The sequence below is a fragment of the Notolepis coatsorum genome, assembly GCF_963971535.1.
Source record: "Notolepis coatsorum genome assembly, chromosome: 19".
Taxonomy (NCBI): Eukaryota; Metazoa; Chordata; class Actinopteri; order Aulopiformes; family Paralepididae; genus Notolepis; species Notolepis coatsorum.
In genome coordinates this window covers 15,429,078-15,442,369 of record NC_140183.1, presented here as the reverse complement: position 1 = coordinate 15,442,369, position 13,292 = coordinate 15,429,078, and the positions used below count along the sequence as shown (strand labels likewise).

The 13,292-nt window shown below is 46.9% G+C and overlaps 1 protein-coding gene across 4 annotated transcripts; it reads left to right on the top strand.

The window, feature by feature from the left end:
* The first annotated feature begins 2,918 nt into the window (after positions 1-2,918).
* LOC311246264 (uncharacterized protein) lies at positions 2,919-13,003 on the top strand. Of its 4 annotated transcripts, none has more exons than XM_084336396.1 (4): positions 2,989-3,042; positions 3,391-3,423; positions 12,206-12,367; positions 12,826-13,003. In XM_084336396.1, the coding sequence occupies exons 1-4, from the start codon at positions 3,033-3,035 to the stop codon at positions 12,921-12,923; spliced, it is 303 nt and encodes a 100-aa protein (XP_084192522.1). In that variant the 5' UTR covers positions 2,989-3,032; the 3' UTR covers positions 12,924-13,003. The 4 variants fall into 4 exon arrangements, with proteins under 4 accessions (XP_084192523.1, XP_084192522.1, XP_084192521.1 ...); XM_084336395.1 differs by lacking the exon at positions 2,989-3,042 and adding an exon at positions 3,087-3,241; XM_084336397.1 differs by lacking the exon at positions 3,391-3,423 and having other exon boundaries at positions 2,919-3,042.
* The last annotated feature ends 289 nt before the right edge of the window (positions 13,004-13,292 follow it).

The following is a 13,292-nucleotide window of genomic DNA, read 5'->3' as shown; positions in this document are numbered from 1 at the left end:
AGGGTACTACGACTATGCTTGCACCTCATGGTACCAAAGCACCTCAAAGGCACTAAAAAACAAATTACAAACATCTCAAAACAAGCTAGTCAGACTACTACTTGACCTGACTCCTAGAACCCACCTCACCCCTGCCCACTTTGACAACCTAGGATGGCTTAGAGTAGACGACCGAGTACAGCAACTTGCAATGGGCCTGGTCTACAAGATACACTACGCGACCAAGGTACCCATGTACATGTCAAAATACTTCCCAAAGGTCAGTGAATACCACGATCACAACACCAGAGGGAGCTCCACAAATCATGTAAAACCCAGATTCGGCTCAAACAAGGGACTAAACACGTTTCGCAATTATGCCACATCAATGTGGAACGCCCTACCTAAAGCTGTAAAGGAATGTGAATCACTACCCACTTTCAAAAACACTCTCAAAAAACACCTACGTGAGACTGCAATTCGAAACTGGCCCCTACAAATGTCCTAACCTAGTTGTACAGTAAATGACCAAGTAAGGCTTTGTCAATATTCCAATGTACAGTGTAAAATGTGTGTGTGTCCCCTACCCAACCCCCCCCCCCCACCTCCAATGTACAGCCCTCACCCAACCCACCCAACCCCACCCCACACATCCAACCTCCTCCAATGTACAGTTTCTACGCCAAATGTATATACACTCCTTTTCTGGACACTTTTGTATCACAAACAGTACTGTATTTGCAAATCTGATATGTCATAAATGTATAGATGTAGCAGTACTGTCTATCTGTATGTCATGTATGTCATATATGTTATGATGAATTGAAAATGGGGGACCCTGATGTAAACAAGACAAAAGTCTTTCTCTGGTCTGCATCCCCTTAACAATTGTATGTATTGAGCTGTACTGTACTGTACCCATTCTGCAATCTGTTAATAAACTTTTCAATCAATCAATCAAAGCCATTGGGTGGGTGGCGCTGCTGAGCGACCCTCACAGCGCGTGCGCGGCCCTCACTGCACGGCCGTCACAGCGCATGCGCGGACATCTTTGTCTAGTTTCGTTTCCCTTGAAATGATGCGCTACTCCAATAGGGTCCAGCTGCAGCGCCGGAGAATCATCTCACTGGGCAAGCCTGTGGCAGCCACAAACCTACTTTCTATAGAAGCAGCTCGGAGGTGCGCTGTTTTAAGTGAGCTTGTGTTATTGGATTGATTGATTGAAAATTGTATTAATGTCCGCCTTGTTTCGAACTGGTTATGCTTAGGCGGGCCCCCTTTCAAAGTTGCAATCTTTTGAAGTCTTTTCAATTCATTCATTCACAATGGCAATATTGTCACAAGGAAAGATGAAATTACCTACCTGGGTTCCATCCTAGAGGCAAATCTTTCCTGTGACAAAATGGCATCCAATGTAATAAAAAAAAAGTCAACCAACAAACTAGATTCTTGTACCGGATCTCCTCTCTGGTAAACAAGAATACCCTGAAGACTCTGGCAGGAGCACTCATTCAAGGGTACTACTACGGGATCATCCATATGTTCCCCGGGTTCTATGTTCCCCGCTTTGATTGATTAATAGATTGAACATTTTATTAATTTTTATTATTTTATTAATTATTAATGTCCGCCTTGTTTCGAACGGTTAAGCTTAGGCCCTCGTTCGAACTGGTTAAGGTTAGAGTTTGGAATCAGGGCTGGTGGTCTAACATTTTCAATCAATCAATCAAAGCGGGGAACATAGAACCCGGGGAACATAGACATGCTCCCGGTACTACGACTATGCTTGCACCTCATGGTACCAAAGCACCTCAAAGGCGCTAAAAACAAGATTACAAACATCACAAAACAAACTGGTCAGACTACTACTTGACCTTACCCCTAGAACCCACCTCACCCCTGTGGTGTTATGTTAATGTATGTGCGCTATCGAGAGGTATAGGCCACGGTACTGGGGGTCAGGTAGAGTTCGAGAGGAACCTAGAATGGACACCCGTGTAATGTAGCGACGCATAAGCTAATAAAGATATTAACAACCAAAGCAGAGGACTCACGTATTTGTTACCGTGTGAAGTAACACGACAACCCCTGCCCACTTTGACAACCTAGGATGGCTTAGAGTAGACGACAGAGTACAGCAATCAATCAATCAATGTGGAACGCCCTACCCAAAGCTGTAAAGGAATGTGAATCCCTACCCACATTCAAAACCGCTCTTAAAGAGCAGGTACGGGAGGCTGCAATTCGAAACTGGCCACCGTAAATGTCCAAACCCCCCACCCCCTCCTAATAGTCTCCTCCCCACTGCATGTATATATTCTCTCCACACCATATGTATATTTCTCTCCCACCCACCCACCCACCCCCTCCTAATGTAGCCTACAGTCCCCTCCCCATCATATGTATATACTCTTGTCAGGATCTATGGGTAACCGACAGTACTGTATATTTGAATACTGTTTATGTCACAAATGTAACAGTACTAAATACCTATATGTCCCTATGCTATAAATGTCATGTATGTTGTGTATGTCATAAATGTCAATATGAATTGAAAATGGGGGACCCTGATGTAAACAAGACAAAAGTCTTTCTCTGGTCTGCATCCCCTGCCTTAACAATTGTGTGTATTGAGCCGTACTGTATTGTACCCATTCTGCAATCTGTTAAATAAAGTTTTCATTCATTCATTCATTCATTCATTCATTCATTCATTCATTCATGGTTATGGTTAGAGTTTGGAATCAGGGCTGGTGGTCTATCACCCTGCTCTAAAGATAAACTCTAAGCATAACCGACTTCGAAAGAGGGCCTAAGCATAATAACCAGTTCGAAACAAGGCGGACATTAATAAAATGTTCAATCAATCAATCAATCAATCCAATAACACACGCTCACTTAAAACAGCGCACCTTCGAGCTGCTTCTATAGAAAGTAGGTTCGTGGCTGCCACAGGTTTGCCCTTGAGAGGACTCTCCGGCGCTGCAACTGGACCCTACTCCGCTGCTACCATTAAAACCGCGACCTCAAGACGATAGACGCAGTAGACGATCATGGGTCTGTGTGAGTAGTGTACCATTGTTATATCACTGATAGTGATAGTTAACAGTTCTGGGGTGTAATACATAATTTGCCTTGTTAATCAATGAACGCGATCATAATTAACTGTCTCTTTGTATTTGATACATATGAATGTATCATCTATTCTATATGAATTGAAAATGGGGGACCCTGATGGAAACAAGACAAACGTCTTTCTCAGGTCTGCATCCCCTTAACAATTGTATGTATTGAGCCGTACTGTATTGTACCCATTCTGCAATCTGTTAAATAAAGTTTTCATTCATTCATACAACATAGGCTACTGTGATCTCAATTAATTGTAGCTCTCTGTTTTTACTCTTGTTTCAGTAACAACAATCGCGTTGATATCAGCAGGGGCAGGTACGGATTTTGTAGTATTTCAAGAGTCAACTAATGATTGATTTCAATAATGTTTGTCATCAACGCCAGCGTCCCTCCCGCCCGGCCTCCACCGCTCACCGCGAGGGATCCCTGTCATGGCAGGCAGGTGAGCCCCTGCGGTGCTGGGTTTGGGCCGCCGCCGGAGGCCGTAGTGAACTCCCCCTCATACGCGAGGCAGATCCCCGGTCCCGGTGTCTGCGCCGGTCTGCGCAGGCCGCCCCCCAGCCCAGTCCTCGCCCAGGCCCTGGGGGCTACCCTGCACCTGACCCAGCTGCAGGGTATAGCCTCCGGCAAGCTGAGGGCGCTGGCTACCCTCACCCACCGGCATTTGTGGCTGGAGCAGTCTTCCCTGGTGGACCAGAGGAAGCTGCCTCTCCTCCTGGCCCCCCTCTCGGACTCCTCTACGTCCCCAGCGTCGGAGCAGGTATTTACATATCCTGCTCGATGCAGAGGAAGGGTCCCCCATATCTGCTGACTCGAAGTGAGGTTTGATCGATTTATTGAACATTTTATTAACAGATTGCAGAATGGGTACAATACACACAGGGGATGCAGACCAGAGAAAGACTTTCGTCTTGTTTACATCAGGGTCCCCCATTTTCAATTCATCATAACATGTATGACATACAGATAGACAGTACTGTTACATCCAGACATTTATGACATACCAGATCTACAAATACAGTACTGTTTAAGAGTGCGTCCCGTCTAAATATCATCACAGGGTTCCAGTCCTGAAATTTATCCGAGAAATGGTTGTGCGTGTAAATTTGTCAGGCTGCTCTGCTAAGGATCCCAGCTCATGCTATCAAATCTGGTCTGCGGGGAAAATAGGCGTTGCTCCCTCTTAACCCATTCTCTGCCACGCTTATATCCATCAATGTTTGATCTCTGCCACCACTTTAAGTCTATGGAGATGTTCACCTTCTTTGCAGGGCTATAACTTTTTAAATTGTATTGCTAAATTGACATTACTATGGCCCATTCAACATCGATTATCTATCGTTCAGGATGTAGGAACGTTTTACTTTTTCATTCACACATTCATACGAAAATACCGTCTAGAGTATAAATATGTTTTTATCGTTTTCTGCAGTATTTCCCAGAACGTGAGATATAGGCACAAATGCATATATTAGATCATCAAATGCAGTTTGATACCGATCGACGCTATATAAAAAATGTCAACTGTACATGGTCCTAAACGTTATGACTGATCATGCGCGGGTGAACGGAGGGGGGGGGGGGGGGGTTGTTTATAATTCCGTGATAGTCGTTAAATGCTTCATGTAGTATGTGTGATATATAGATCAGAGCAGTTTGTATGGTTAATAATAAAGAAAAACGCTGAAACTCACGGCAGCTTCCTCGTGGAGCAAACCGATCCCAGTTATGTGATGTGGATTGATGCGATCCAGTTCCGGTTTGTATAATACTAATATACGCCCAAATGATGTGGATTATTGAGTTATGGCAACGATTCATATCATCCACGGTGTGTGTCTTGAGTCCAGGGACGATAAACGAGTGGCAACGGGCATTTCCGGTTTGGCAACTCGCCGATCAGCCACCAGGTGGCAGTATTGAAGCGCTGCAGAGTTGTGCTGAGTCCCGCAGCATCTGACAAGGGGTCCGTGAGTGAAATACCACGACGAAAATATGAAATATGATCAGAATAACGTCGTACGCCGTGATCTGGCAGAATTCGCATGAACTTGAAACCCGTCTTAAGCCGTTTCCGGCGGAGAAAGGGTTAAAGAGGTTAATATAGCGACAGGTGTTTTTTCCCAGGTTCTGTATGAAAATCCCATGCCGAAGATCCTACGAGGGCCCAGGCCTCTCCTATTTTCAGATTGGGGTAAAACGATGGGTTGGGGTCTCTCTTATCAGAAATACCCCCAGCTCCGTTCGCGGGTTTTACGAACCTGGCTCTGTTACCAGAGCCCGCAGCTATGACGAGCCCTGGCCAATCAGAGGCCGATTTCGAATCGAGCCCTTTTCTTTCGGCCAGTTTCAGCCCCGATATGATTGGTAGGGATGGAAATTGATAAGATTTTATCGATACGATTCCATTATCGATTCTGCTTATCGATGCGATTCTTTGTCGATTCCCTTACCGATCCCTGATAGATTTATAATTTAAATAAATAAATTGGAAATGCAACAGAACTAAGCTGGTTAGAACAACAACATGCAACTTGACATTTCTGATTGTCATTTATTGTTGAGCCCCCATGTCAGAAAAATACAAAAACTGTAAAAAAATAATAAAATTAACTATACACTTAAATAAAATAATGTATTTGAGATTCTCTTAAACTAATTTATTTATTTATTTTTTGAATTATTTTATTCTTAAACTAATTTAATCTATTGAATAACGACCTGTTGAATGCAACTACAGTTCAATATCTTAAACTAATTTATCTATTGAACCGTAGTTGCATTCAACAGGTCGTTATTCCTCGGACTTCTCTGTCTCTGGTCTTTCAGAAGACCAGCGTGCACACACACACACAGAGACTGCTCCCCTCCCCGGTCCACGCTCGCCCCCACCCTCTTTCTACCCTTTTTCTACCTGAGCTCTCTGTCTCTGTGTGTTAGCTAGCGTTAGCTCTGCGGCTTACTTTAGGTTACACCGAATTAAATGAATGACTAGGTTCTAAAGCATTGGGTTCGTTTTCACTACACATATAGAAACAGTCAAACAGCGGGAGCATTTCGGGAGCATATGACCAAAAACCAGGCAAGGAATAAAATAGTCTGCTCTATGGCTGCATGCTGGCGCTAACGTTATTGTTTTGAACTGTCGGAAAAAACTGGCAGCGATAAGAGGAATCGATAGTCACGGAGGCATGCGATTCCAGGAATCGGACAATTAGGAACCGGCTCCCAACGGGAACCGGTTTTCGATTCCCATCCCTAATGATTGGGCTGTAAATTTAAAGGCCTGTCCCCCTGTGTTTTGACACAATTAACTTACTGGGTAAGGGAAGGCGGTGCCTGGTCCCGGGCGTTTGTAAACGCTGCCTTGGGTCCGGCACGCCCTGGTCTGTCCGAAACAGACAAAACCTGGCCAGACAGAGGCTGCCCCCTGTTTTTTTGTGGCAATTAACGTACTGGGGAAGGAAAGTCAGTGCCTCGTTCCGGGCGTTTTTAACGCTGTCTAGGGACCGGCACGCCCTGGTCTGTCCGGACAACATAACAGCGTGTATGTGGTCAGTCAGGAGGGAGTATGTCTCCGCCAGGCGGCAGTCTAGCTCTGCTCCGCTCAGAATGCTAGGAATCTGCGCAGCTTGAGGGTCTCCTACGTTTCCAGGAGGAAATGACGAGACAGATTGTACGTCACAGGGGGGTTTTCCCCACCCTGTGGGTGGGCCACCACGGAGCTGCTTTTGGGCAGTCTGTCCCGGTAGTGCCCCCTGTGGTTTACGGTCAGAACATGTACCTCCCCGCCTGGGATAACCGGTTTTAAAAGCGGGGGATGCGGCATTAGGGACCCAGGACTCATTCTGGTCATGCCGGACCGGGTCGGTCCAGCTCGGTTTCCGCCAGGCGACAGTCCAGCTCTGCTGTTACTAAGGTACCTGTCAGTCTGAAGGCTCTGTGCTTCTCCAGGAGGAGATAGCAGGGCAGGCCTGACAGCACGGGGGCTCGTCCTCCGGGGGGGGGGGGGCACTGATCTGTTTTTAGCAGTTAGCCCCTCAAAGCGCCCCTGTGTGGCTCATGGTCTAAAGGAGCAGTAAGTCTCCTCCAAGCACAGTCAAGCCCTGCTCTTACTAAGGTACCTGTCAGCCTAGGTTAAAGGAGCAACCCTCTTCAAGAGTGAATGTCTCCCCGGTATGCCAGTGGTCATCCTACGTACCGGCCCCCTCTCTCTGGTACACCGAGTGATGGAGGTGCGGCTGCGTCAGGGACTCGGGGCTCATCCTGAACTCCCACCTTCCAATCAACGATTCGTTGTAATGTGGAAATCAGTGGTCATGACGAAGGGGAGGTGGTGTCGTAAGCAATGCCTGGGGAGGGCACGTATGCCGTGGCTTCGTTGTCCTCGCCAGGTCCCTTTGGCGGGTTCTAGCTCGTGGACCCGACAGAGAGCCTTGTTTCTCGTCCGGTCCATGGGGCTGGAACCTCCCCTGCATCCCGTCGCTAGGTAAGCGGGCGGGATGCGTGGTGAGGTAGATGCAGTTTTTTTTTCACGCGGTCTACTCTATGCATTTTTTGGGTACTGCACCCTTTTTCCGCATAGTCGGTGTTCTATCCCTCCGCTCCTCGTTCGGACGAGCATGAGGGCCAGGACCCTCCCCGGTTTTCTGGTGGTCGTAAAGGGGGCCTCAGCGGGTTCATTTATCGGGCCTACGTGCCTTGCTCAGCCCATTAGTCCAATACCGAGCAAGACGCGTAGCCAGTTATACGACATATAACGAAGGTTATCCTATAACCCTAGTTATGAGTAACTGGCAAGCGTCTTGCTTTATGGCACTGAGGACCCCTGACTGTCTTTCGAATGAAACTCAGGCTTGGAAGGGTTGAGCACGGCCACACGTCACATTTATATATGTGACCAGGAGTGGGCGTGGCCAGGTAGATATAAGGTGCATGAGTAAATACTTTCAATGTATACAATAGGTATAACGAGTACTATCCAATACCGAGCAAGACGCTTGCCAGTTACTCATATAACTAGGGTTATAGGATAACCTTCGTTCCAGAGTCTGGGAACCGAGCAGCTGAAAGCATTTGCACAAATGTTTTTTTTTCTCTTTGAAAACACAAAATTATGCCGCAATGTTTGCCTTCCGGTGTGAAGGAATGCTGCCTCACTTGCTTGGTCAAAGTTAAAATGATTGTGTGGTTGACAGGTCCTCATCAACTTTTAAAGTCATAAATGTATCATGTGACCAAGTCGTATATGCAAGGTGATAGCATTCGGGTGTGTTAGTTATGATAGTCAGGACCAATCGGATGCAAGGCAACAGATTCAGACAGATTATGCAACCTTTCTTTCTTGATGCAGGTGGTTTGAGCAATTTTTTGGAATCAACATGTCAACAACATATTTCTGAAGACGTCTCATGATACTCCATGTTCATAATTAAGTATGTTTGCACCACAAAAGCTTAAAGGTCAGTGATACGTCACAACTCGTAAACTCGAGTTTACCACTGGTATTATTTACCACTTGGTCGGCCGTTCAAGTAAAACTTCCCAGTGGTAAACACGGAAACCTCCAGACTGAATGCACGATGGGTCTTGGGTATTTTATTTTATTTTATTTTATTAGGGATCCCCATTAGCTGGTGCGATAGCAACCAGCTAGTCTTCCTGGGGTCCACACACACAAAAACATACAAAAACAATCACTATTGCAAAAACAATTATTAAAAGTCAGTACACACAATGCATAATGAAACTACTGTAACAATTAAGATAGCTAAAATTACATTAGTGTAAAACTAAAACTAAAACAAAAAATTACTTTACAGTGTTAAAAACAATTTAAAAACAATTTAACATTCTTTTAAAAAGTGAATCTACTGTAAATGCAGCAGAGGTTCCGAGGCAGGCCATTCCAAAGAGTTAATGCTCTAAAAATAAAAGATCTCCCCAAAGCGCTGGTTCTAGGACCTGGCAATTCAAGCTGCCCACTACTGGAACCTCTAGTGTAATGCTCATGCACAGTATTACTAAAAACAATCTTATGTATAAAAACAGGAGTTTTACTGCTCATGACCAACTTGAACAGCACAAGTATATTAAAAGACAATCTATTTTCAACGTTAAAGGGGAGATGAAGCATAGCGATAAACACATAGTCATAGCATCAAATTAGTATTTAGATAAACCACAGAAAAAAATCACGTTATAAAAAGAAGGCGTTTCTAAGAAAAAACGATTTGTCCATTTATGTAGCATTTATGAACATGTGCGCCGCCATTTTGTTGCTGACGTCACGGTGTTGGTTTGGTGTATACACTGCTAGTTAGCTGCATAGTAAACATGACTGTAGGGTCAGTCAAATGTTGCCTACCAAACAACGGGACCGCGGTGGTTCTTTTTGTATTGCTCCTGGCTGTTCAAACAAATTTTACCGTGTGAAAGAGAGAGGAAAGTTGGTTAATTTCCACAAACTACCAGTGAAAAAAACAGTGTTGTTGGCACGTTGGCTCAGGCTGGCTGCACTCAGGCGGCGCGATCAGCCTGTTGGACAGGGAATGAAGATCTCCAGCGAACACTTCATTGCCTTGGATTATGTTGTTGGGGTGGGAGGTTTGTCCACTAATCAGCTGAAGCCTGATGCGGTTCCCTCGGTCTTCGACAGACAGACCGGCCCAGGCAGTTCAGCGTTGCGGAGCATTTAGCCTGCTGGCTACCTAGCTCCACTTCAACCAGCATCGGGAGCTCCAGCAGCTTGTCGATGTGCTAATAGCCTCAGCAACCTAACGTTAGCTGGCTCCAGCAGATCCACAAGCTGCTGGAGCCAACCTAACGTTAGCTGGCTCCAGCAGATCGACAAGCTGCTGGAGCCAGCTAACGTTAGCTTGCTGAGGCTATTAGCACATCGACAAGCTGCTGGAGCTCCCGATGCTGGTTGAAGTGGAGCTAGGTAGCCAGCAGCTAATGGTAGCTGGCTCCAGCAGCTTGTCGATCTGCTGGAGCCAGCTAACGTTAGGTTGCTGAGGCTATTAGCACATCGACAAGCTGCTGGAGCTCCCGATGCTGGTTGAAGTGGAGCTAGGTAGCCAGCAGGCTAAATGCTCCCGACGACATCGACAAGCTGCTGGAGCCAGCTAACGTTAGCTTGACTGGTTGCTGGCTAACTAACGTGGCTACTCGTCCCGGGAGATAACAGCGCTGCCTGGCTGGTTGTTGGCTAACTAACGTGGCTACTCGTCCCGGGAGATAACGGCGCTGCCTGGCTGGTTGTTGGCTAACTAACGTGGCTACTCGTCCCGGGAGATAACGGCGCTGCCTGGCTGGTTGTTGGCTAACTAACGTGGCTACTTGTCCCGGGAGATAACGGCGCTGCCTGGCTGGTTGTTGGCTAACTAACGTGGCTACTCGTCCCGGGTGATAACGCGCTGCCTGGCTGGTTAGCGTTAGTTAGCCAGCAACCAGCCAGGCAGCGCCGTTATCTCCCGGGACAAGTAGCCGGGAAGGTTGAAGTGGAGCTAGGTAGCCAGCAGCTAACGGTAGCTGGCTCCAGCAGCTTGTCGATCTGCTGGAGCCAGCTAACGTTAGGTTGCTGAGGCTATTAGCACATCGACAAGCTGCTGGAGCTCCCGATGCTGGTTGAAGTGGAGCTAGGTAGCCAGCAGGCTAAATGCTCCCGACGACATCGACAAGCTGCTGGAGCCAGCTAACGTTAGCTTGACTGGTTGCTGGCTAACTAACGTGGCTACTCGTCCCGGGAGATAACAGCGCTGCCTGGCTGGTTGTTGGCTAACTAACGTGGCTACTCGTCCCGGGAGATAACGGCGCTGCCTGGCTGGTTGTTGGCTAACTAACGTGGCTACTCGTCCCGGGAGATAACGGCGCTGCCTGGCTGGTTGTTGGCTAACTAACGTGGCTACTTGTCCTGGGAGATAACGGCGCTGCCTGGCTGGTTGTTGGCTAACTAACGTGGCTACTCGTCCCGGGTGATAACGCGCTGCCTGGCTGGTTAGCGTTAGTTAGCCAGCAACCAGCCAGGCAGCGCCGTTATCTCCCGGGACAAGTAGCCACGTTAGTTAGCCAACAACCAGCCAGGCAGCGCCGTTATCTCCCGGGACGAGTAGCCACGTTAGCTGGCTCCAGCAGCTTGTCGATGTCGTCGGGAGCATTTAGCCTGCTGGCTACCTAGCTCCACTTCAACCAGCGTTGGGAGCTCCAGCAGCTTGTCGATGTGCTGGTAGCATCAGCAAGCTAACGTTAGCTGGCTCCAGCAGCTTGTCGATGTGCTGGTAGCATCGGCAAGCTAACGTTGGAGCTCCCAACGCTGGTTGAAGTGGAGCTAGGTAGCCAGCAGGCTGAATGCTCCGCGACGCTGAACTGCCTGGGCCGGTCTGTCTGTCGAAGACCGAGGGAACTGCATCGGGCTTCAGCTGATTAGTGGTCTTCTGGACAAACCTCCCACCCCAACAACATAATCCGAGGCAATGAAGTGTTCGCTGGAGATCTTCATTCCCTGTCCAACAGGCTGATCGCGCCGCCTGAGTGCAGCCAGCCTGAGCCAACGTGCCAACAACACTGTTTTTTTCACTGGTAGTTTGTGGAAATTAACCAACTTTCCTCTCTCTTTCACATGGTAAAATTAGTTTGAACAGCCAGGAGCAATACAAAAAGAACCACCGCGGTCCCGTTGTTTGGTAGGCAACATTTGACTGACCCGACAGTCCATGTTTACTATGCAGCTAACTAGCAGTGTATACACCAAACCAACACCGTGACGTCAGCAACAAAATGGCGCCGCCCATGGCGAAAACAGGGAAATTATATTTGATTTTTCAGACAAATAAGCAGGATTTCACATTTTATTATAGGACCCTGTCTTACACAAGGTACACAACAAACAAACTAGGATCACATTGTTCACTGCTTCATCTCCACTTTAAGCCAAGAGAGGCGGGCATGCATACGGCTCACATTAGACCTTAGTGAGCAGCCCAGTACCAACCGTGCTGCCCTGTTCTGGACCACCTGGAGCTTCCTGAGGTCTTGGGTATGACACCTGACCAACCCAAACCCTTTGACATTTTGTTTTGTTTCTGTCCATTTCAAGGTGGTGCTGTAGTTCTGGCCCCCGTTGTCTTGGGTTTTGCCGGCTTCAGTGCAGCAGGGATCGGCGCCGGCTCCTATGCGGCAGGTATGATGTCGTCAGCCGCCATTGCAAATGCAGGAGGCGTGGCTGCTGGAGGCACGGTGGCGCTCTTGCAGTCAGCAGGTAAATGATGTTGACCTTTTTACCTTTTGTCAAATATCAATCATTTTAGCCTTTGTTAGTGAAATGAAGTATAAATGATATTGTGAATGTACAAATTTATTGTAACTAGGGGTGTAACGATGCGACCACACAACGATTCGATTACGATTATTCAGGCAACGATTCAATGCATCATGAAATCTTCATTTGACCACGATTCGATACATTTTCGATCAGTTAATTCCCCAAAAAATTTTGAATACACAAATGTGGCTGGGGGAACTGATTCACTCAGCATGAATGGGACTATAGGTCAATAAAAACAATACACATACACATTTTTCTTTTTTTTATTTCGATTATAATCGATTCTAACATATTCAAATCGATGCATCGATTCTAACACATTAGAATCGATGCATTTCGATTCATCGATGCATTGTTACACCCCTAATTGTAACTGATCACTTTTATTGTAGGCGTGGTGGGCCTGTCGGGGGCAGCCACTGCTGCGTTGGCCGGCGCCGGTGGAACAGTAGGGGGTGCTCTAGCGTTCCTTAAACGCTATGTCAGATGAAGACAAAAGACGACGCAGCAGCAGCAGCACCTCTTGAGTTCCCAAGGGGTCACCTTCCATAATAAATCTGAGTTGCTTTGCATTTGATTTGATTTCTCTCATTTCTGCCAAGCATTAAGTCTGAACCTTTCATCTTAGAATCCAAGTAATGACACAAAGGAAAATGTTTCTATCATTTCTAGCCCTCTATCAAAATCTATCGGGACATTGGAGCCTCTAAAGAGCTGAGTCACCACTTGAACAATATGGAGGGCTCAGCCCTTTACATTACATTTAGTCATTTAGCTGACGCTTTTATCCAAAGCGACTTAAAAGTTCTGTACGACAAGTCATCAGGAAGAGCACAACTCTATCAGCTGAGTAACAAAG

Coding starts and splice junctions, on each gene's coding strand:
- LOC311246264 (XM_084336394.1), top strand. CDS start 3,457: ATGATTGATTTCAATAATGTTTGTCATCAACGCCAGCGTCCCTCCCGC. Junction 3,869..12,205: donor CGTCCCCAGCGTCGGAGCAG/GTATTTACATAT, acceptor GTCCATTTCAAG/GTGGTGCTGTAGTTCTGGCC. Junction 12,368..12,825: donor GGCGCTCTTGCAGTCAGCAG/GTAAATGATGTT, acceptor CTTTTATTGTAG/GCGTGGTGGGCCTGTCGGGG.